The sequence below is a fragment of the Nematolebias whitei genome, chromosome 5 (assembly GCF_014905685.2).
Source record: "Nematolebias whitei isolate Nwh7 chromosome 5, NemWhi1, whole genome shotgun sequence".
In the NCBI taxonomy this organism is placed as follows: Eukaryota; Metazoa; Chordata; class Actinopteri; order Cyprinodontiformes; family Rivulidae; genus Nematolebias; species Nematolebias whitei.
This window is the reverse complement of record NC_056502.1, coordinates 15,503,432-15,528,816: the sequence shown is the minus strand read 5'-3', so window position 1 is coordinate 15,528,816 and position 25,385 is coordinate 15,503,432. Positions and strand designations below refer to the sequence as shown.

At 42.6% G+C, this 25,385-nt stretch overlaps 1 protein-coding gene across 1 annotated transcript in view; it reads right to left on the bottom strand.

Moving 5' to 3' along the window:
• il11a (interleukin 11a) overlaps window positions 1-10,463 on the bottom strand; it is a 10,896-nt gene extending 433 nt beyond the window's left edge. The window contains exons 1-4 of the mRNA XM_037676612.1: window positions 10,403-10,463; window positions 4,580-4,731; window positions 1,040-1,135; window positions 755-916 (exon numbers count right to left, since the gene is read on the bottom strand). Of these exons, the coding sequence (XP_037532540.1) occupies window positions 755-916; window positions 1,040-1,135; window positions 4,580-4,731; window positions 10,403-10,463 (471 nt within the window). The remainder of the gene's footprint in view (window positions 1-754; window positions 917-1,039; window positions 1,136-4,579; window positions 4,732-10,402) is intronic.
• Window positions 10,464-25,385: the final 14,922 nt, after the last annotated feature.

Genomic DNA, 25,385 nt, shown 5'->3' with positions numbered 1-25,385 from the left:
TAACAGCTTGGAGCTAACGGTTTGTTCGAGCGGGAGCTAACAGCTTGTTTGCATTGGAGCTAATGGTTTTGAGTGAGTGGGAGCTAACAGCTTGTTCAAGCGTGAGCTAACGGTTTGTATGTGCAGAAGCTAACAGCTTGTTTGCACTGGAGCTAATGGTTTGTTCGCGTGGGAGCTAAAGGCTAATCAGAGTGGGATAAAGAACAAAATTGACTGATGTTATATTAAAACAAAAATCTAATCTTAAAAAATTCAAAGCTGTTCAATAAAAGCAATTTTGTAAATCGTTAATTTGCTGTCAACTTCGCATTCCACAGTTATTCTGGCATCAATGTTAAATAATTACAGCCTGGTGTGCTGCAAGTTCTCCAGAGCTACCTGCTACTTCCGGTAATGTTGCTAACACATTATCATCAGATAATTTAAAAAAAAGAACTAATGGAAAAACGATAACTATTTAAAGATATTTCTTTTAAAACGTTTGCATGAGTGGCTTTTTATTTTTGGTGCTGGACTTGTTGTTTTAAGAAGGCGGCAAGCACTTTAATCTTAGGTGCTACGAGAAACCATTAGTTTGTCAGTTCAGTCAGAAGTAAACTTTATCTCTCCAAACTGAGATCATCCTAAGAGCTATCTTCAACAGGTACGATATTAATTGGTCATAACGTTTCCTCAGTTCCTCACTTCCTCACTTAAAAAAAAAGTATATTTTTGAAACAACTGAGAATCAAGTAGTTTTAACTTAAGTTCTTACCTGACGATTCAGCAGATTGATGAGCGATTTCATTTCTTTGATCATCTCCATCAGTTTGGGCACTGCGGGGTGGTGGTGCTTCTTTGACACCCGGTTCAACCACTCAAAGTGATGCTCATACAACTTCAGGTCAGCATGTAGCTGAGAGAGTGTGGGCTTCAGCTGGAAACGACACAGACATGCTTCAGAAACTTGCCATGCACGTGGAAAAATGTACGTAGCAGCAACAGGCCAGCTCCTCTCTTGACATGTACACATGTACAAAACACATGATCAGAGCATTACCTCAAGATTGGTGAGGTCATTGGCTGATCTGTTGCTCATTTCTGGCAGGGACCTAAACCTGTGGGACTCCACATCCGAGTCGAACGCGTGCTCCCTCTGAAAGAGAAAAGCAGCCTGTTAAGTTATTGAGCAATTGAAATCCTGGGAAAAAGTCACGACAACACGAGGAAAGTATTAGTCTGGCACCCCAGCTGGATCAGTGTTTTCTAGAGACGGTAGCTTTCACTGAAGGGAGTCTGGTCGATTGGGTCAGTGTGAGTTCACCCACTTCCAGCCTCCACAAACGTCAACAAAAAGAGCAAATGACCCGAACCCACAGGATGTTTTCTACTGGGAGCTGGGATAACAACGTGCCTGGTGACTAAGAAAGCTCTAAGTGGGATAGACAACACAAGGCAGCAGGGAAACTCCAGGGTCACTGCTATAAAAAGATAGAATGACGCAACACTGCTGTCCAGTTAGGAGTTGTGTTGTAAACCATGCAACAGAAGTCGTGCTCGTTGTGACCAGCAGAGGGCGATAAACCACCTGTGTGCAGGTGTTTGACTTTGGAAGAGGGCGAGCTGTGCTCATCAGTAGTATAATTTAGACGTGGCCTTGATTCAGGGGAACAAATGGAGATGAGTGATGTAGCATGAGTCATTTCCAATCAGCAGAGGAACACAACAACATTAGGTTGATGAGCGCTCAGAAATGCTCTGTATAAACAGGTTGAATGTGCCTAATGCTTCCACAACCTGCCATGATGTGTTTTCCTTTGCTCCAGTTGTTTGTGTTGATGTTTGTAGCCATGAATGTGCCACATTGTCTCCCATGTCTCTACATCAGCCTTTTCGTAAGAGCTTTGCTTATGTTTTATCGGACCGTGTTTTGTCTCCGCTGTCTTTTGTCCCCTTTTTGCTTACTTATCCTGTACTTCCCTCCCTTCGCCATGTCAAACCAGGTGCACAAAACATGCACACACACACACACACACACAGCCACTGGCTTGTCATTCGCTCGGCCCTCTGATCTCTTCATCTGTTGTGGTTTTCACCCCATCTTTCGCAGCCTTTAATTCTCCCTCTTGTCTTTTTATTTGATTTTTCCCCCCCTCCTTCTTGCTCTCCCCATCGCAGACCATGACCTCACCCGACAGAATCGAGCATCCAGTCCTTTTTTTCTTCCTGAATGCAAATACTTGAATGCGATAAATCTGCTTGATTTTTATCCGTCCACTTTGCTGTGCGGGGACCAAAAGCAAAAAGGCTAAAACGCGACGGCACCTCATGCAACGGTTATTTACACAAACCTCAGTGCGCACTCAAAGCCACAAAAGTGCACAGATTGCATGAGTTTGCACTCGTGCAAACACACGCACACACACTCCCTTATATACGCAGATATTCCAACTGTAGCTCAGACACATTTCTGTCTCCTTGCAGCTTTAGTTTCTTTGCTTATTTGCAGGGACTTTCCGTGGGTTCCCATTCTATTTATCTTTCCTAACTTTGTCCTTACTTTGGTGGATTTCCACACAGAAAAGTGGGGTGGAAATCATTTAAAGGCACATTTTCCATGTTTCTGAATGCCGTGTGTAACTATCCTGATACTCCTTGAAGACGTTGGCCTTATTCGTGCATTGTATTGCAATCCCACTGTGGCCAAAAAAAAAACCCGGCAACAAAGCCACATATTCACACATGCTCTCTATCTGACCACTATCTAATGGCCAAGACTAGAGAGAGTACAGTGCTATTTTTGATTTTATCCTCTAAACAAAAGAGTTTCAGGATTTGCATGATGCAAAAAATAGCAGCAGGATCAGTGGCGTGTAACCAAAGATCCGGAGATATGATCGCACTTTTCTTTTCACCTGTTAAAACACAGCGATGATACACGATCAGCGGCTTGGCTAAGTTCTCAAATCTGATTTCCCTATTCGCTTAACTGTCAACAAATAGGATTCAAGCCAGACACTTAGATTAAAAAAACTTGATATTTGGATTTTATCGAGATAATTAAACCTTCTGGAACGTGAGCGTGTTTCTGTGTAGATGGGTAAACAATACGTCTTCCTTTTCCCCTTATTGCAGCGTCGCTAATTCTCATTAAATGGCCTTTAAGTGCAGCGATCAGGCAACAAGTGCAGCTGAGTCAGAGCTCCTCTCACTTGTAGGTTTCAGCGTGGATTAAAAGTGAGATCACCCGGTCAAATGATCCACAGCTGCTCTGTGATTAACGAAAAGCAGCTTAAGCTTCGCAGAAGCTCCTGGTAAACTTGAAAAAGCGTTTCCACAGCTCGGCCTGATGATGCAAGGATGCCTGACATTAGCCTCAACATCCGTTTAGTGGCAGATCCATGTGTGGCTGCGGTGAACCGCCTTCCCCCTTTTCTCACAGTTCACTGAGGCTGAATAAGGCTCATTATCGCCCGCCAACAAAAGGCAGGAGGTGGGGAGTACTGGTTTTATGTTTTATTTTATGTTATTTGGCAAAGTATATCTGATGAGCCAGAGGGGAAACTTTAAACTCTTAGAAAGTAATCTGTGGATAAACAGCTCGTTAACTTTTAGAGTCAACCCCGTTCAAAATGGCTGCCACAGCCAATCAACCTCATAGAACAGAAACATGACAGGATCTCAGTGAGTTTTACTAATACAGCGGTAACGTTTTGTCTGGTAGTAGCTGACAGTCACCTTCAGCTTCTACTCTGAGCTCTAACGGATCACACAAAATCCCTGTTTATCTGTTAGTAAAGTATCTCACAACCACTGAGTGGATTTAAACCAGTACTTGAAAACGTTAATTTTTTCTTCTTCTTTCGGCTGCTCCCTTTCTCAGGGGTCATCACAGCGAACTAACTCACATGAAGACTTGGCGATTGTTTTTACACCGGATGCCCTTCCTGATGCAACCACAGACCACCGAGCTACCACAGCCCTCTGCGTGGAGCAGAGAGCTGCCATCTAGGGCGCCTGGGGGGGCGGGTGGAGGGTTGGATGCCTTCATTTGCTCCAGGGAGGGCAGGCAGGCATGGCTGCTTCAGGGACCAAAAACATGCATGTTAAGCTGATTGGTAACTAAATTGTCCCTATAGGTGTGAGTGAGAGAGTGGCTGTCTCGTTTGTCTCTTTGTGTCCCTGTGATGGACTGGAAACCTGTCCAGGGTGTCCCTCGCCTCTCGCACAGTGATGGCTGGACATGGGCACCAGTGACCCCCGTGACCCGAAAAGGAAGAAGCAGTTAAAAGATAATGGATGGCTGTATTCAAAAACCTCTGTGCCAGCACCCGGACACCTAAAATCAATCAACTTTTAAAGTTAATCTAATTAATATATATAAAAAAAAGCTTCATCTCAGCTCTTTTGTTCAGGTAAACGTTGATGCGGTAGTAGCAGAGAGTCATCCACAACGCACACTCCCGCTTCAAGGGAGATCTCGCGATATGGCACGAGATTTGCGCAGATTTCGAAAGGCACAAAAAACCCCAACAACATCGCAGTTGAACGGCTGCGGGCGACACGCATTCCCCCTTCCGCGCTGACCGCCTCCACTTACCAGCAGCTCCTGCGTGAGCTTCATGAGGTTCCTGGTCTGGTTGGACAGCTTGTCCAGGTCACTGGAGCGGCGCACGGGAGAGGCCGACGTGAAGACGGGCAGCTGGGCCAATAGCAGCGAGAAGAGGAGCGAGGAGGAGGAGTCGAGCAGCACTGAGGAGGTACACAACGGAAGCAATTAGAGGAGACGCGCTGTCATCTCAGAATGACCCGAGGCTGTCAGAGAGCGCAACATAAACAACAGCTCAGTCTGCACAGGCTTGTTGTCACAGGTTCATCATTAAATCATTAAAAAAAAAAACATCTATCTCCATCACTCCTCCACTGAATGCTGCTGATTGTCACACCTGCAACTCGATAGCTTTGTGAATTACTGGGATATATAAATTAGAAAGAGCAAGCCAAGCCGAACAGTAAGCTCATTCATTCTTTTTTTTTTTTTTTTTTGTTCCTTTCAAGTTCAAATACAAGGCAGGAGTGTTAAACAGATGATAATTACAGGTGAGCCGCAAGAATCACACCAGGAGCCTGTGAGCTGCGGCTCCTTCCTTTTCAACAATAAAACGCTGCATTTCATCTGAGAACAACTTCACATGAAAAAAAAAAAAATAATAATAATAATAAACTTACATTTCATATTGGAGAGAGGGGAGGTCAACCAGCAGCCAGACAAGTGCACAGATAGATAATTAATTAATAGACAAGTCAATAAATAAGTTGTCACGTGCTCCGTTTTCTTCAGTCTTCAGTCAGAGCAGAGGAGGAGAGGTGTCAGGATGGATGGATGGATGGGTGAGCTCAGATAGAGAGAAAATCAAAGTTTGAGTCTTTGAGGAAAGTTGCTTTTTTTCTTTTTCTTTTTTTGTTTGGTTTTGAAGTAAAGGACAGAGAGACAGAGGCAGAGAGGGATGCGAGTGTTGTAAGTCCAATTTTTGCGCGCGGCGAAGTGTTTAGGCTTGTTTTAAAACTTCCTTTATAAAGACATCTAGGCCTATGACACATCGGCGTGACTCACTTCATTCATAAAAACAAATCCCTCCTCTCTCTCTCTCTCCTGCTCTCTCTCTCCTGCTCTCTTTTTTTCCTCCCCTCCTTGCTGCCTGCGAAACTTTAAAAAAAAAGTTCCGTTGTGTTTTTTTTTTCTTCCTCTATCACTTTCTCTCGTCCTGTCCTGGTCCATATCTCCCTCCCAGCACTTCCTCCGTCGCATCCGTCCTACCTGAACCAATCAGCTCCCATCTACTTTTTTTTTTTTTAAATCTCTCCATCTCCCCCCACCTCCCCATATCAGTGCAGAAAAAAGCCCATTCAGAGTTTTCATGCTTTTCATCATGTCTGCTCAGCCTCTGGAGTTTTAGCCATCCTTTTCTCTCTTCTCACCCTTTTTTTTCAGAACCCCTCCTGAGACATAGCAGTCTGCTATTTCCACTAACTCCCCCCACCACACACACACACACACACACACACCTCCACTCAACTCCGTCTCTCTCTTTCTCTCTCTTTGCTCCTTCTTTCCCTTCTCAGGATGAAGGAAAGAGTGAGAGATGGATGGGAGCAGGAGCGAGGTGTTGTCCGGGGCCAGAAGGGGCCTCAGAGTGTGTTGCATAGAAACACACACACACACACAGAAAGTTGTCTTACAGAGTTATTAAAAACATGGATCCACCAACATGAAAACTTCAAACTCTTCTGACGGGACTGTGAAACTCTGCGAGCTGAGTCAGCATTCACACCATTATTTTTCTGGATACTTCTCACAACCTGACTTCTTCTGCTATTTTGTGCTTATTTAAGCTGTTTATATATCAAAACATTTGGCTCATGGGCACTAAGCTTTGGTTTTTCTAACTTTCATATTTGTCTAAATGTTTTATTTCTACGTATTTTCCTGATCAAGATCTCTACAACTTCTTCCAAAACATCTACAACTATCTCAATTTTTGACTTCTTATGATTTTAGCTATTCTGCCACGTTTAGCCTTTAGCTGCCATATTACTGTGTTTAGCTATTAGACAGTCTTTTGCAACATTTAGCTTCCAGATATGTTGATATTTTTAGTTTTCAGCCAGGCTTTTGCTGCTTTTAGCCAGATTTTTGTTATTTTTAGGGTTTTTTTTGGCTACGTTTTTAGAATTTTAGCTATAAACCAGCCGTTTTTAGCTTCTCACAGAACTTTTAATACTTTTAGATTTTAGAAATCGTTCTGCTACGTGTAGCTTTTAAGTAGTTATTGAAATATATACGCTTAACCAGCCTTTTGCTACTTTTAGCTTTTAGTTTTTTTTTTTGTTTGTTTTCAATTGTTAGCCACTCTTTTGCAGCTTTTAGCTTCAAGTTATAATCTTTATATTTTTAGTTTTTTTTGTTAGTCTCTTACTATTTTTAGCCATTTGCTACTTTTAGCTTGTCACAAAACTTTTGATACTTTCAACGAACTATTTGATACTTATATATTTTTAACTACAGTTCTGTTTAACTTTTAGGTAGTTTTTGTTGATACTTTTAGCTTTTAGCCAAACTTCTGCTAATAATAGCTTTTAGCTAGGTTTTTTTTTTTTGCGGTTTTTATTTTTAGCCACTCCTTTGCTAGTTTTAGCTTCTAGCATGTCTATTGATATATACATTTGTAGTTTGCTGCTTCTAGCTTTTAGCTAGTCTTTTAATACTTTTGCTTTTAGCAAATTTTTGGATATTTTCATTGCTACTTTTAGCCTCCAGCTTGCTTTTAGCTTATTTAGCTTCTTTTTTTTTTAATCGACCGGTACTAGTTACTTTTAGCTAGCTGTTAGCTAACCTTTTGCTGTTTTTAACAACCATTTTGCTAATCCTAACCTACATTTTTCTTTTAACTACTTTTTTCACTTTGACCTTTTAGCTGCTTCTTTTAACTTTACAAACTTGGTTTTAGCTTCTTTAACAGAGTTTCTCAGAGTCATTCAGAACTCAGCGTTCACACGGTTGTTTAGTTTGAGATTTACTTTTTAATAATCTAATCCAGCATTTTCACATTTTGATGTTTAAAGCCTACAAGAAGTGTCAAGACAACCAAGAGAAAAACAAATGTTCAAGCTACTGAGAGTTTCCATGGCAACCACACACCTGTCTCCCACTTCCTGACAGCAGTTTTAGAAAGACAGAAACACAGACTAGAAAACAAGCCTCAGACAAAGAGTTGCTGTGTGAAACCTATAAGTTATAAAGACAAAAATCTTAAACTGTAAGTGGCCAAAGAGTCTGCACGTCAAACATAATTTTTTCAGCTTCTACAGTAATTAATGTAGGAGATGTGACAAGTTAAAAAAGAGCCATATCTTTCAGTTTTGAGGAGAAATTTTGACACAATGACACAATCAGTCAGAACTTAAAAACTTATGGCAGCACGACGGCTCAGTGGTTATCACTGTTGCCTCACAGCAAGAAGGTCCAGGATTCAATCCCCGGTTGGACCCGGGGTCTTTCTGTGTGGAGTTTGCATGTTCTTCTCATGCTTGTGTGGGTGTACTCCGGTTTCCTTCCACAGATCAAAAACATGCATGTTGGGCTGCCTTCAGGCCCAGGCCTCCCTTGCAAAAGAGATCTGTGATCTCAGTGGGATTTGCCTGGTTAAATAAAGGTTAATAAATAAATAAATAAAACAGTCAGCCTCCCCACCATCACAGACATCTACATCTCCAGATGCAGAAAGAGAGCCACCTGCATCATGAAGGACCCCACTCACCCAGCACACACACTTTTTGACCCGCTCCACTCAGGAAGGAGGTTGAGGAGCATTAAGTGTAGAACCACTAGACTGAGGAACAGCTTCTACCCTGAAGCTGTTAGACTCATGAATCCCTAATCAGAATTATCACTGTGAAAAAACTGCTGTATGCCACTTTGATTGTTGATATGTGCTGCTGATTATCCATGCTGCTGATCTCATGCTGCTGATTTATTTCATGCTGCTGTGTTTAGTTGTACTCATCTACTCACATAGACTCATGTTCGTGCTGCTGTTGTTCGGCGTATTGTTTTTGTACTAAGTGTTTAGTGTCTTAGTTTAGCATATTTCTTAGTCCATATCTTAGATCTTATTACTGTTTTTCTTTATAATTTATACTTTTGTTGGATGTAACTGGGGCCCTGTGTATACAATTTTGTTCCACCACATGTACCACATGTGATGAGAATGACAATAAAGAAACCTTGATCCTTGAAAATGGATGTCAATGATAAGTTGGCTGTGCAGTCTCTGTACTCTGGAGGGGTTTGAGAGAAAACCACAAGTCGTACAGCAGTGAGCAGTGGTGTAGTCTACGCGATACGCGGGTATACGGAGTATACCCACTAGAAAAACTTAAGAATTTCAGTATACCTACTTAAAAGTGTCCAATGATACATGACATATCATTAGGCACGTGCCATTGATACATTAAATGGCAGTTAAATGCTTCCTTAACAATTTTTCTGTATGCAGCGCTTGTTTATTACATTTGCTTATTCAGCAAATTATTGTAAAATTCTGTACTTACTACTTAATACTTGAACATGTTTTGCTTTGATACGATTTTTATAAATTATATAACATGTTTTTAATACAAAGCCAACTGTTGTACAAAGTTTGTTGTACATTTATTCAAATATAAGCATCAGAGAAGTTTGGAAGTGTTCAATCTGCTTAAAAATCTAAATAAATTGACAATTACCATACATTGTACTAACTAGTGTACTTTGGTTTCTAAGCACAGTATACCAACTACAAAAATGTAGACTGCACCACTGGCAGTGAGTGACTTGCTGGGGAAAGAAAACTGAAATGCCTACATTTTGTACAAAGTATAAAGACTGTAGAAATAAAAAGTGTTTGACAAAATATTGGACAATTTAGAGAAGTACAAGTGTGACATCATCAGCAAAAGTTAACCATCTTATTCAAATCTTGAAAAAAAAAAAACCCTAAAACTGCAATTTTGGAATTCTCAAAATACCATTTTAGTCACGTAAAGTCCAACTTTTATGACCCATTAAAACTCTGACCGTTTCCCCTGTGAAGTATGAAGAGACGTAGAGCTAGAAAGACTTCTGGGGTTTTTGCTCGTTTCATCAAACTTCCATTTTTGCGTAGACAAAGAAAAAAAATCTTAGGCAGAATATATATAAAATTGTGCATCGGTTCCCTTGAAAATGGTTAAAAAGAAAGTGTGGCTACACGCAGAAACATCACAGACCACGTTTGTTTCTTTATGCCGCACAGCCGACGAGTGGAAACAATGTCAGGTGCATGAAAGCAAGAAAAATGAGTCTGTAGCCGTCACAGCAGGACAGTTAGCCCACCATACTGTACACAAACTGTACAACATGTCGCACAAAAGTCACACACATACACACAGAGTGAGCAGGGGGAGAAATAAAAGCATATTTGAGTCTGGGTGTAAGATTAGGAGACCCTCATTCACAGACATGCACTCATGGTGTGGTTAGAAAATAATTAGTGGTGGGCTTTGTGTGCGCACACTCGCACACGCACGCACAGAGTTGCCAGTTCAGCGCCTGGCCTACACAGACAAACAAACACCCTCTGAAAGACGAGGGCCTGGTGGCAACGAGTGGGTGGCGGAGTTGTTGTGGCAGAAACACGCACGGCCGTGCTCTGTTTTCTCGAGTCAACAGTCGAGGAGGAAAAAAAGAAAAAGAAAAGCTGGGAAAGGAGAAGGGGAGGAAGTAGATGAGTGCGGTTGGATGCAGGGAGATATTGACACACTCACTCTTTTTAATTTCCCACATCAAAGCTGCGTTTGAAGACACAGCTGGGGAGAGAAGAAAAGAAAGAGTGAAGTTAGTCACTCTCCCTCGTGATGGGGGTCTCCTGGGTGGTTCTGAAGCGCCTGGTCTGACGTTGGGCCATGCATCCACCAGCACCAGCTGCTCACACGCTCTGACACACGGTGGCTGCCCTTTGACAGAGGAGTGTGCAAAATAAAACGAGTCGACTGCGTTTGTTTGTGCTGTTTTGGTGCGTGTGAGAGGGAGCGCACGGTGGAGCCTGCTGGAAAAGGGGGAATCCAGGGTTTGTGCAAAAGGGTGTGCATTCAGTATACGTGTGTAATTATGGGTATGTGGTGCGGCGTCTGCATTGTGCGCATGAGAATCCGTGTTTGTGTGTGCGTCTCGTGTGCGAGAGCATGTTTGTGTGTGGCCTTCGTATGCTAACCATTACATCACCAATCTGTGTAAACCACCGTAGGAGGAGAAACAGAGTGAGACACTCAGACTACGACCTCAAAGACATCAGAGAGGAAGGGGAACCTGTGACAGGGCCTGTAAGCTGGCCTCGCTGCCAGACAAGCTTTACTCACACCAGCCTCTCTCAGTTCGCCCGAGCTTCACACTGGCTGTCCTGTGCACCGCGGCGTGTATTTGCACATTATTACACACTCCCTGCACTCACCTTTAGCTGGGATAATCCACACGGTTGCTCAGTTTACTGACAAACTGGCTTTAAAAACCTCAGATCTATTTATGGGGGTTGCCAGTATAGCAGTACCTTGTGAGTGTCATAAAACTTTGTCCAAAAAAAGCTTGTATTTGAGCTTAAAATTTCACCAAATTTACTTGGATCTTGTTTCCACAAAAAAAAAAAAGACAGATTTTGCACTTTCTCTTGCTTAGTGGAATAGTCTGGTTACTTTGAAGTGGGAGTTGTGTGAATCTTGGTTTGGAAAATCAGGGGAAAAGTTCTCATAGGGCTTTTCCACTGCTGGTCCTGGTGCTGGTTCTGAACTGGTTTCACGATAGCTAAAAACTGGTTTGTTTTTCCAGAGCAGAAGAGCTGCTCATGTCACTTAAAACAACTCTGATGCTATGTTTGACCCTCCTTCTTTTGCAAGAAGATAAACATTGTTCTGTTGTTTCACTATTTCCTCATTTATTCTTAATATCACACGTCTAATTTTACAAACACTCTTAAATAAACTGTGTTTGTGAATGCTTTATGCGCCAACTTCCATTTCTAACCTCTGAATTGTACTTATAAGCGACACAGCAAATGGAAGTTTTACACAGTGTTTCAAACAGAATGCATAAATGACAGCTCCAAATTAATAAAGATATGCCAAACTTGGTTTTGAATTAAGCGGACTAGAAGCGACACTAATTCGAAGTTTCTCAACATGGGACAACACGTTTTCATTGGTCTTCATAAGTTCACCACCAGCTCCTGGCAGAAGTGGTTCTTTCCTCCAACTCAGCATCATATATTTTTCTGGGGTTGATCCAGTTCTTCAATTATCAAATCAGAACTGTCTTTGTAAGAGTCCTGGTACCGGTTTAGTAACAAATTATCCAAGGAGGTGGTCAAGCTAACATATCTACTGTAACTAACGGATCTAACTAAGCAAGGCCCATTTACCTTTGAATTTCTGTCATCTAAAAATCCTCAAACACAAAATTTTCTAAGTAGTTCTAACACATTTTCTAAGTTTTTTACAACATATCAATTTTTCATAAGACACTTGTTTATATTGCTGCTGTTTTACCAGTTGAACAACATTTGTGTTGCTTTGCATAACAGCATTCACTAAAATTCCATTCAGTCAGGAACACTGTAAACCAGCCACTAGGGTGCACAAGCCAGTGTATCTCTTGTGCCTGTCCCAATCCTGGGTAAATGATGAGAGTTGTATCCAGAAGGGTATACGATGTAAAACACTTTTGCCAAAACTATAATGCAAATTCATTTAAGCAACACCATACCGGATCGGTCGAGGCCCGGGTCAACAACGTCCACCACCGGTGCTGTGGACAAACAGCGTGCCGGTGGAAATTATGCTACTGTTAGTCAACGACCATGAGGAGGGAAACGGACATGAGGAAGTGATGTGTAGATATGGTGTCAAGGAAATAAACCATGAAGGACAGATGGTGGTGGATTTTGCCAAGAGAATGGAAATGGCTGCAGTCAACACCTATTTCCAAAAGAGGGAGGAACATAGATTGACCTATAAGAGTGGAGGAAGGAGTATGCATGTAGAATACATTCTGAAGAGGAAACCTGAGGGAGATTGGGAAATGTAAAGTTGTGGCAGGGGAGAGTGTGGCCAGACAGCATCGGATAGTTGTGTGTAGAATGATTGTTGTTGTGAAGAAGAGAAAAAGAATAAATCAGAGAAGAAGAATAAATGGTGGAAGCTGAAGAAGGAAGAAATGTTGAGAAAGTCACAGAAGAGCTTTTAAAGGCTCTGGGTAAGAAAGAGCTTTCAGATGACTGGGCTACTAGCAACAGTAATTAGAGAGACAGGTAAGAAGGTATTTGGTGTGTCATTTGGTCAGAGAATGGATGATAAGGAAACCTGGTGGTGGAATAGTGAAGTGCAGGAAACTATTCAAAAAAGAGGTTAGCCAAAAAGAAACATGACAGTGAGAGGACTGAAGATAGGAGACAGGAATATAAGGAGATGCAATGTAGAACAAAGACAGAGGTAGCAAAGGCAAAACAGAAGACATATGATGGGCTGTATGGGAGGTTGGACACTAAATAGGGTGAGAAGGACTTGTACCCATTGGCAAGACAGAGGGATTAGTCTGGAAAGGATGTGCAGCAGGTTAGGCTTGTTAAAGACAGGAATGGTTCTAACAAATGAGGATAGAGTGACGGGAAGATTGAAGGAGTGCTTTGATGAGCTAATGAATGAAGAGAATGAAAAGGAAAGAAGAGTAGAGGTCATAGAATCAGTGGACCAGGAAATGGGAAATATTGGTGAGGGTGAAGTCTGGAAAGCTCTGAAAAGAATAAAGAAGGGGAGGGCAGTAAGGACCTGATGACATACCAGTGGAGGTTTGGAAATGTCTTTGAGAGACGATAGTGAGGTTTTTGACTCAAATATTAAATGGCATATTTGAGGGTGAGACAATATCTGAGGAATGGAGAAGAAGTGTGCTGGTGCCCATTTTTAAGAGCAAGGGTGCTGTACAGATTTGTGGCAACTACAGGGGAATTAAGTTGATGAGCCACACAATGAAGATCTGGGAGAGAGTTGTAGAAGCAAGGCTTAGATGAGAGGTGACTATTTGTGAACAGCAGTATGGTTTCATGCCAAGAAAGAGCACCACAGATGCCATCTATGCATTGAGGATGCTGATGAAGAAGAACATAGAGGGTCAGAAAGATCTCCATTGTGTCTTTGTGGATTTAGAAAAAGCATATGACAGAGTGCCAAGAGAGGACATGTGATATTGCATGAGGAAATCTGGAGTGGCAGAGAAGTATGTTAGACTGGTACAGGACATGTATGAGGATAGCAGAACAGTGGTGAGATATGCTGTAAGAGTGACAGCTTCAAGGTGGAGGTGAGAGTGCATCAAGGATCGACTCTAAGCCCCTTCTTGTTTGCTCTGGTGATGGACCGACTAACAGATGAAGTCAGGCAGGAATCCCCATGGACTATGATATTTGCAGAAGACATTATGGTCTATGGTGAGAACAGAGAACAGGTGGAAGAGAACTTAGAGAGGTGGACGTGTGCACTTGAAAGAAGAGGAATGAAAGTCAGCTGTAGTAAGACAGAGCACATGTGTGTGAATGAGAGGGAGGTCCATGGAACAGGGAGACTACAAGAAGCAGAGGTCACAAAGGTGCAGGACTTCAAGTACTTGAGGTCCACTGGCCAGGAAAATGGAAAATATAGTAAAGAAGTGAAAAAGAGAGTCCAGGCAGGATGGAGTGAATGGAGAAAAGTTTCAAGAGTGATTTATGACTAAAGGGTGGCAGAAAAGGTCAAAGGAAAAGTTTACAAGACACTGGTGAGACCAGCTATATTGAATGGTCTGGAGACAGTGGCATTGACAAAAAGACAGGAGAAATGACTGTAAGTGGCAGAAATGATGTTGAGTTTCTCCTTAGGAGTGACAAGAATACTAAGATTAGGAATGAGATCATCAGAGGTGCAGCACAGGTTGAACAACTGAGAGATAAAATTATTATATTGTTCTAGAATTGTGCCGCTCAAGGTGGCTGCATGTTGGAGCAGCTCTGTTTCTTTCATTCTGAGATTTTGCTTTTGGAAACTTTAATTCCTGTTTTTCTGGATGTAAATCACGTTTTTTGGATGATTGTTTCCTCTGGTATTGGATGTTGTGCAGAAGAGTTTTTACTGAAACTTTTTTTAGTTTTGGACATTTGTTATGATGCATAACCATGGCAACAAGGCAGTTTTCTACAACCAACAGCAGCTGATTAACATCTCAAAAGCTCAAAATAATATCTCAACTACAGCCCCAAATCTCAAATGAGTTGAAAAGGATGCTCTGTGGACGCATTCTCATCTACTTGCCAGCTGTGCTCGAGTGCCTGACCACTGAGATCCTGGAACTAGCAGGAAACACGGCTCATGACAGTGGAAGGACAGGATCGTCCCTCAGCACCTACAGTTGGCTGTCCACAGCGACGAGGAGCTCAGCAGACTGCTGGGAGGAGTGGCCATCGCTCTGGGAGGAGTTCTGCCCGGCATTCGAGCGGTCCTACAGCCCGAGGGAACCAAGAGGCCAGCAGAGTCTGGGTGGACGGATCGGACGGCATCTGCAGCCAGTTTCTTAGGATCCACTGTGGGATGGACCTTTACAAGAGATCCTTCCTGCCTACAGCCATCAGTATCTATAACATCTCCTAATGAAATGAGGATAACGAGTTACAACAACAAATAATTTCCCTTTGGGATTAATAAAGTATTTTTGAATTGAATTTGAATTGAATTGAATTGAATTAGAGAGGCCAGATTGAGATAATTTGGACATGTCCAGAGGAGCGACAGTGGGTATATTGGTAGAAGGATGTTAGAAATGCAGCTGCCAGAAAAAGACAAAGAGGAAGGCCAAATAGGAGATCTATGGATGCAGTTAGAGCGGACATGAAGGTAGTTGGAGTGAGGACAGAGGATGCAGAGGACAGAGTGAGATGAAGGAGGATGACTTGTGGCGACTCCTGAAGAGGAAAAAGCCAAAAGAAGGAGAAGAAGACAGGAATATTGTCTTTCTAAAATGGTTTTCCCTTTTGTTGTTTCTAAAAATGTCCTTGTAAATACAATATTGTTTCTGAAAATGTTTTCATCCACACGAAAACTTAAAACATTGTAGTAACTATGTCAGGTCCTAATGTGATGCTGCAACGCTACCACAAAAATACACCAAAAACAGGAAACAAGATGGGGAGCCGATTCTCCAAACTAAACACACAAAGAAAATAATAAATTATGAATACAAGAGCAAAACCTTTTTTTTTGGTGGACTAACAGGAAAGTAGAATTATTTTGTCACTTTAAACCACTACAAACTAGGAGTTGTCTCCGTCAAAATATTCAGTCAATTTGGATGCTTTTCAGGCACAGCATTCAGTGAGGAATGGCTGGAGGTAAGACTTTTCCTCACGTTGTCCACATAAAATTGCAAGAGTGGCTTTTCAAGACCTTTTCTCTGGAAAGAGTTTAAAAATATATTGTTTTGTGACTCCCTAAACACTGTTTCCATGTAAACACAAGCCTGAAATGATTAAAATGCTTTTGCTTATTTATTTAATGCTCTTCCAATGTGGACAGGGCTCACGGTGTCCTGCCATGACTCACAGCTCTACAGACAGCAAACCTGAAGGCGATTACACAAAACTAAAGACAATGCACCTTTTTCTGGAAGATAACAAGAAAGCTTCATAAGGCAGATTGTTTGGCGTAAGAAGCATTGTTTGGAATGACAGAACAGGTCTTGGTGGCTGATGAGCATTAAGATGTTTCAGTAGTCATGTTGCAAACAGTTAGATTAGCAACACGAAGGATGCTCAGTTGACAATTTGTGACAATACAAACTGTCTTCTGACAAACTGACAAGTTGTAAATACACCTAATGTAGCATTTGCTCTAACCGCTAGAAATCTTTTTAGTTTAAGTTGTTATAAAAGGTGGAAATTTGTTCTTGTGCGTGCCCTGCTTTGATTACCTGCTAGATTAACTACATGAGAATATCTCACTGATTCTCCAACTGAGATTATGTTGCAGGTATGATGCAGACTACTCATAAATACTCCACAAAACCCCACTTATAAACATAAAAGACAAGATATCCCTTATCATTCTTGAGACTATTACAACCCAACTTTGTGCATACAAATAAATGAGCACAGGAAGATGGAAATAGTGCCTCCATATCTGTGTTGGTAAAGAACCATGCTTTAAATTTTAAGAAGCAAGCTAAGCCAAGCTCATCAACTCCAGTAAGACCTACAGAGGAAACAAATTAGGTACTGTATTTGCTACAACTTTGAAACTGTAACAGCTTACTTTAATTACATTTTTCTAATGGGAGTTAACTTAATAATAATTAAATGGTTGAAGGAGGTACTTTCAAAATAGTCTTGCCAGATGGTATAATCTGCATATTTGTGTGTTTTCCTGGTACAAATTGAACGAACAAGGAAGCGTCGGACCAAAAATGTATTTTGACATTTTGTTCCTTGTTTGCCTTGGTGTGATTATGGATGTTAGTCTGATTAGATGGACAAATGCCAAATCTGCCCATTCCAATAACATTGGTTTTCCAATAAATGTTTATTGCCACGTCTTCATTTCCACATCCAGGTGGATGATAAAACGGTCTTGTGGATTTTAGGGTTAAGTCCCGTGTTCTGCTTACCTCAATGTGTCATAAGTAAACAGAGAAAATGTTGGTTTTGACTCAGCGGTACGCCGATGGGTAAAAGGGATTATGGGAGGAAAGGTAGTAACAGATTCATTATTTTTATGTTGCATCCCTCATTTCCTCGAGGGAATTCCAGCAGGGCCTGAGTAAATAAACCGGGAGATTATGTTTAAAGGGAAAACCAAATGTCCAACCAATTACAGTTAATATTTACTCTGCCATAACACTACACTTTCAAGTTTCCCCATGACCTCCCCAACCTCCACTATTCTTCAGCTCTGTCATCACGTGCCTCATTCATTCTCTCCAGCCAGCTCCCAAGAGACAGCGTGAAATCTGAGGAACTTCCATGGTAACATTAAATTAACTCACTGCCCACCACTATCACAGCCCTCATTACCCTTCTGCTTTGCCCCTTATACCTCAAACTACGTCAGAGAGCAAGTGAGTGTGTTAAAGTTCAGGGGGAGATGGAGAAATAGTGACACACAGAAGGGGGCTGCCGTCTTTGGGCAATAAAGTGACGTTCATGACTTTCTCTTTCTCACAGTTAAAGATGAGTGATGAGAGAAAAAAAAACGTCCGTTTGAGCTGCTGTGCAACTGATCTGGAGAGTCTTTCGCTCAGGAAAATCTCCACGAGGACGTGATTTACAAATCCCCAGGGTTAATTGCTCCTTTCCCTTTCCATGCAAGCAGCCCTCTGGAGACAGATATGACTGTTGTGCATCTGTTGCCTTGCCTTTTTTATTAGACTGTTAAAAGGAGGACATTAACCAGCATCATTACTGCAGGTTTCCTCCTTTGGCTCAGCTCACAAAGCCATGCAAAGGGCAGGATGCAGGGATGAAAGGGAGTGCATGAAGCGAAGGTCTCTCCTGACTGAAAAAAAAAAAAAAGTTTAAATCAGCTCTCTATTTAGCCAAATTTTACAAGGCTTATTTTGCTTGGAAACCAAACTCTATGGCATGTGACAAAACACAGTGTATGAGTGTAGGGGTGGATGGGAGTCAGCTGAAATCCGTCCCCCTCTTTGACTCCGTTTCTCACCTGCTCATGTTTCCCTCTAACTCTTTGCCCCCCCCCCCCCCCAGTGAGGAAATCTCTAAATGAACGAACCAAAGTAATAAGTCACAGACGGAGTATGAGAATGAGGAGAGAGGGTGGGCAGACTTCTACCCACGCAAAAGGAACTTTTTACTGTGCAAACACTCTTTCCATCTACCCTGTATGCTCCCTCCATCTCAGACTGGTGTTAACACTCTGGAGAGTCCGAGGCCCGTCTTGGAGCTCACGTTCTCCCTCCCGCTCCATTCTCAGTTGCCCTAAACATTCTTTCCTCTCTTGTCATTGCGCGTCCCGTCTGCATCCCTCTTTTTGCTCATCCCTTCCTCCAGTCAACCCTCTCGTTTCATCCCTTCAGCTCAGTCAAGAGTCAGCATCAGAATAGTGGAAGCCCTATTTCTGGTGCATTCCTCAGCACGCTCAGCAGTGTCCCCTGAGACTTGTCCAGTCTCTGACTCTTTGTCTGTCTTGCATTGTTTCTGCGGTGAGTTGTTCCGTCTGTGTGTGCCCTTCAGTGATGTATTCTCTATCAGGACTGACCACTGATCGCCGGCTCGCCATGTGTCTGCGTCAGCCCTACACTGAGCCCCGTTGTCGTGTTATTCTTCGGAAGCGGCGAGCCGCCGACAAACACACGGGAAATGGGGAGGGGTGTCGGCATTTGTGTGAGATGAAGGGGGCTCAGTGGGTCTTGAAGGGGAAAAGATCGAAGGGGGAGCGGGAAGACAACTCCGTGATGTCACGGTTTGCCCTGCGAAGTGACTTTGTCAACATGACATGATCTTACTCACATGGGGGGAGGTTTAGAGAATGCCCTTTTACCGGCAGATTGACAACTACGCACACACACACACAAACACACTTGTACACATATGCTTACGTCTTTGAGACAGTTCACTTAAGCATTTAAAGCCATTTATAACCCACTAGCCCCTTTAACGTGACATGGTCTGGCTGTTCCTCTGAATGCTGACGCACTTCGAGCCCCTTCATCACTGGCCATTCATTAAATTAACGCTCATTACACAATGACAATCATAAATCTGCCTCCCACCACAGTGATAGCAGATAACACAACCTGTAACAGAACACAGAGGCAGCTCATTCCACTGTCCACTTCCTGCACGTCAACCAAACCATGTGTACATTTCTTCATAACTAAGAGCAAACACTGCAAAGGAAATTTCATATCCGTATGTCGTCACCTTTTATGTTTTGAAGGAACTCACGAACAGGCATCGAGTGCTGAGCACGGCCGCTCTGAGGCAGGTGGATGTTTGAAGAGGTTTGCGATTCGAAGAAAACTTCTGACTGGACATGGAGCGAAGTTCACAAAGGTTCTCGGACTGATGAGTACATGTCTAGTTTGAGCGAAGTCAAGATCAAGTCTGCTGTCGTCTTCCCTCTCCGGGATTTTACAGAGACTCGTGCAAAAGTGTTATAAATCTTTACACAACGCTCAGTTTTGCTATACATGGCTATTTGGGATTGCAATGTTGTTGTCAGAAGGGCCCTAGTCTGCACTGGAAGTGCTACAGCTAGCTGCTGCTTATGTGTAGGTAATATTCATGAAACTTACTGAAAAAAAAAACATAAAATGAATAAAAGTGTTTTACGAGAAAAATCTACTTTGGTCATATCCCCGTCCAAACTAGCCCATATCATCTTCTTCTTTTGTCTTTTTCCCTCTTCAGGGTCACCACAGCGAGTCATTCTCCAACTCACTGTCCTCACTCCAACTACCTCCATGTCCTCATCCATATATCTTCTCTTTGTCTTTTTCCTTGCAGTTGCATTTCTAACATCCTTCTACCAATATACCCACTGTCCCTCCTCTGGACATGTCCAAACCATCTCAGTCTGGCCTCTTTAACTTTATTTCCCAGTTGTTGAACCTGTGCTTTACCTCTGATGATCTCATTCCTAATCTTATCCATCCTTGTCACTCCTAAGGAGAACCTAAACATTTTCATTTCTGCCACTTCCAGTTCTTTCTCCTGTCTTTTGGTCAATGCCACTGTCTCCAGACCATACAACATAGCTGGTCTCACCACTGTTTTATAAACATTTCCTTTGAACTTTGCTGCCACTCTTTTGTTGCAAATCACTCCTGAAACTTTTCTCCATCCATTCCATCCTGCCTGGACTCTCTTTTTCTCCTTTTTACCACACTCCCCCATTTTCCTGGACAGTGGACCCCATACTTGAAGTCCTGCACCTTAGTGACCTCTGATCCTTGTAGCCTCACTATTCCACCATTCTCCCTCTCATTCACACACATGTACTCTGTCTTACTACGGCTGACTTTCTTTCTTCTTCTTTCAAGTGCATACCTCCACCTCTCCAAGTTCTCTTCCACCTGTTCCCTGTTCTCACTACAGATAATGTCATCTGCAAACACCATAGTCTGGTGTTTCCTGCTTGACCTCATCTGTTAATCTGTCCATCACCAGAGCAAATCTAGCTCAAATCTGTCAGAATTAAAGTTTATTTCTTTAAATCGAGGCTATTCGAAGAGCTATCTACAATAGGTAAGATACTTATAGTTTGTAACACCTCCACCGAATTTCACTTCAAACAGTCTCCTCTAAAGCTGTGGAAGAGCACAGAATGAACACTCTTTTTAAGCTTTACCTTGTTTACAGTTGTTCTATTGTTAATTGTTTTCTTTTCTTTTGTATCCTCCTGTGGAATGAAAACATTTACTGTAAATGTTTATATAAATTGTGAACTTCCTGTCCTTCATACTTCTTGGACAAGCAATCTTATCTCCGGGTTTGACAAAGATATGACAGTTATGTGTTTTTGTGCATTCTTCTCTACCACCATCATCCTCATCTCCAGCTCACAAGTCTAAAGAATGTTTTTTTCCTTTTATATCTGCACGTCTCGTCACAACCCAGATTTATCCAGAGTTTTATTTTCTCAGCCTTTGTTCGCTCTGGGACAACACAAAAGCCTAATTTATTATGCAGGGTAAGAGGCACCTTAAGCTTTGCTTTGGACGTCTGTGACTAAAGGGAACGACACGAAAATTATTCTAATTCCTCTGTTTTTGTTCCCAGTGTTGGTGCACTTTGACCCCTGGCTGTTCTTAATTAACCTTAAACTCTTCTGTCCAGAGACCTTTAAATGCCTTGCATGTTTTACTATATGCTGTGAGTCAATGACACAGAAATGAAAGCTATCCAACATTTTCTATTTTTGGCTCAAAGTTCACACGAATAAACCCCCCTGGACGCCACTTTCTTTTTATGTCTCCCCTTTCTTTTTTTCTGCAGCTCTTCATCCTCTCTCAGTTCATCAATCACACTGTCCGACTTCATTAGAAACTGTACGAAGGATGTTAGCTCGCCTCAGCGCCTGCCTTGTATTACAGGCACCCCTTGGAACCCCAGCAGCGCCAGTAAACATGCCAAGAATGCGAGGAATGGCCCAGCGACTGATAAGAAGGAAATTCCCTGCAATAGACTGGACTGAAAGCTTAGAAACAACACCGGCCTGAACTCTCGCTGAGGAGAAATGGGAGGGATGACGACAGAGAGCTTGAGGGGAGGGATGGGACAGGAAGCCTGAACACAGAGGTTTGACATCAAGACAACAGGAGCTGGGAGAACAGCTATGAGGCTAAAGTCATGACACATGGGAGCACAGAAGGTGGTGATAGGTGGTCATGGGAAAACGAGCTAATGAGCAAAGGGGTGGATTTAAGAAAACAGTGAAGACATGAAAGAGATTCAACGTTCAAAAATAGCAACCTAAAAGATGTAAGACAATCCATCCTGTAAGGGTTGTTGGGTGAGATTTGGAGAAATTAGTGGAAATGGGTGGACATATAGGATGTGTAATCATCAACTGATGGCCAGCTCAGAAAAAGTTATCGATGGGAGTGTCTCAGATCATCAAAGTGCTCACCGACTTCACGCTCTTGGACTTGAACTCAGACATGGAAGCACAACAGGAAGAGGATGTGCAACTGGTTCTATAACGTGTCAGAGATGGCCTTAAGTAAAATTATACGAACCCTGTTTTTGACTATTTTAAAAAAATAGTTTTTCTTAATTTGTTTCATGGTTTAATGTCATCAAACCCAATCACATTTCTTAAGTTTATTTTAGCATTTATTACCATTAAAAATATATTTAACATTCATTTGCTACGATTTGTATGTAAAGTCGCAACAAAAAGAATCGCAATAAAAAAAGGGATTTTTTTTCCCTACACCTTTGGTAAAGTCCATCTATGTGGGTGGAGCTGTCTCCTTACAGCGAGATGGTTGCAGGTTCAAATCCAGCTGGTGCATTTTATTTGTGGGTTTTCAGAGATCCAGAGATTCTTTATTGTCATTTCCAGGTACTCCAGTTTCCTCCTGCACAGAGAAACTTCACGTTGGGTTAATTGGTAACTCTAAAATTGCCTAACCCTGGGTGTCATTGAGAGCATAAATGGTTGTCCTTGTAATGGGCTGGTGACCTTTTCAAGTTGTACGCCGCCTCTTGCCCAATGACTGCTGGGTTACGACCCTGCATGGAAAAGCAAGTAAAGACAATGAATGGATGAGATTTTTCATACCAGAAGAAAACACAAATCAAAGACAAATAAATCAAAGATTTCTGGAGCTTTAGCAAGTTTTGCTGATGGTCCCTTATAAAAAGACACGTCACAGGAAAGATAAACCTTCCAACCAGCCAAAGAGTGGGAAGAGGACACATTTCTGACGAGTGAATCCTGGAATTTGAGTGACAGCACCTCTTTACGACTCACTAACATGACTTTTTTATTGACTTCTTCATTGCACCATACAGTATTCAGAGGCTGCCAAGCTCTCATCATCACCAAACCCTGATCCAGATTAGCTTCCATTCCAAATCTGACTTTCACTTAAGTGCCTACTGACAAGTCTATACGTAGATTTTTGTCTGCCTGCTGGCGCTGCTTTTTGGAGCAGCCGGCTGCAAAGTATTTTGAGGACAAATTGGATTACATACCACCTGGGTATTTCCTTCCTTCTACCCTTGTTTTTCCCAGATTACATCAGAGGAGAGGTTCCTTCAGTTGTTAGTAGGCACATACCTCACAGTCACCGGGGAGGCTAGTTTAAAACAGAACGGGTGTAATGAAATATATGAAGGGAGGCAGAAGGCACGACGGTCCTTCCTGTACAAGGTTTTCTGATCATCACATTTAAGATAAGAGATGGTGATCTAGTTTCTGTTTTTGCAATTTGTGCATGTGTGTGACTTTGAATGGTCGCCTATTGTTCGCATCTGGCCTAAACCCAGTCCTTTTCTGTGTTCAGATCATAAATAATGAACAACTGAGAGGGAAATGAAACATTATCCATATAAAACTCCCCGGGGTGTCTTATCTTGAATGAAACTCATTCATTCCTGTAATATCATGATCACAGCGTTAAACCTCGGCCAATTATAATACCAATATTGAGACAGATAAACAGTATTCCCAACCACAGTCTGGGCTCCTTTTCCCAAAAGCCATTTATTAATTATTCTTCAAAGTGAACGGCATGCATTCATGACAAAGTGAGAGCTCTCCTGGGTCAGGTCAGTGTTGTGAAGCTTTAATGGAGAAACAATAAGTGCAGGACAATGATTTGAGGGCCAGTGCATGAGAATTCAGTTGCACTTTACGGTGTGTTTGTGCAGAAGAAACCATGGTCAGGACTTGATCCAGCGAACGTAGAGACCGCCTCTGTTGTGTATATTTTTGGTCAAAACCTCACATAACAACTTGGTGCGGTTTCTTGGCTTTTCGACCCATCTGAAACAGCTGACACAGGGCATGTAGGTGGGTGTGTGAGCTTTGAGTTGAGGTAGTGAAAGGCCCGGGTAGACAAGTTTTTTATTTTTTGGTAACTCCATTAAATAGAACCCCAGGGAAGTTTGGACGACTGACAGCTGAGGTGGAGCCTGAGGGAGCTAAGCAGGAGGGAGAGTGTTTTCATGTGTTTATGTGTGTGTTTTCCTTCACAACTGGGACTTATACATATGCCCTCAGGCCATACTTCACCGTGACGGGGGTATACTCAGGGGTGTAGAAGCAAGCCTACGGAGAACACTCATGCAGTCCTCTGGGGAGCAATGCTTTTAAGGTGCGGTTCCCCAACCTCCGTTTACTTCTAATGTGCCGAATCAGTAGATGGTAGAAACCCAGAGAGTATCCCTGACACTAATATGGAAAAAAGCCTGTTTGGAGTGAATATAAGGGCAAATATTATTCTTCCTGAGCGTAACCACGGCGAGCACCTCTGACCTGGCAGTGAAAGTGCAGAAACAAAAAGCCCAAAGACTTTTGCTGCTCCATCAAAGGCGAGCTACATAAAATAAACATGGCCATCAGATTACCACGCTGAACACGGGGCTGCGTTAGTCCGTGCCGACCGACCTGCCGCCCAACCCCACAGTTCTATGGGAGTTAAGTGTGGGGTCCGCTCAGTCAACACCATGACGCAAAATGGAACAAGACTCTGACAGAAGCCCCAGGCTGATGGAATAAGGCCCCTGCCCACAGGCCCACAAGCCCCCCAGGCCCTAGAGAAACGTACTGAACGAGAACAGGAGAGACGACGAGGAGAGGAGAGGGGAAAAAGGTAGACAAGGAAAAGAGGAAAAGACCACAGGTTCCAAACTGATGCCACTGGCTCTGTCCCAAGCTGAACAGCGCACGCATACATGCTCTGCTGCAGCGGCAGGTCAGGACAGAGTGCCGCCAGTGGAGACAGGGCAGGGAAGGGCAGGGCAAGGTACGGCGGTTGGCAGCAGCGGCTGTAGCAGCCAGCAAGACTGTGAAACAGCCTTAATGCATTAGATCTGACCTCACAGGGGTTCTTTTATATCCCTGCATGCACCTCTGTCAGTTTGGTTTTTCAATGTGAGCGTATGTGCCTTAAAAAAAAAAAAAAAAAAAAAACGTGTTTATGTTTGGATGACGTAACTATGAGGAAACAGATGTGTCCCAATGGGTTTTCTTCCGGCCTTTTTAGTCACTTCACCGAGGCTCCACTGTCCATGTCAACCTCATCTACACCCTGTCATTTGTCCGACGCAGTCCGATTTCCCTCCCAG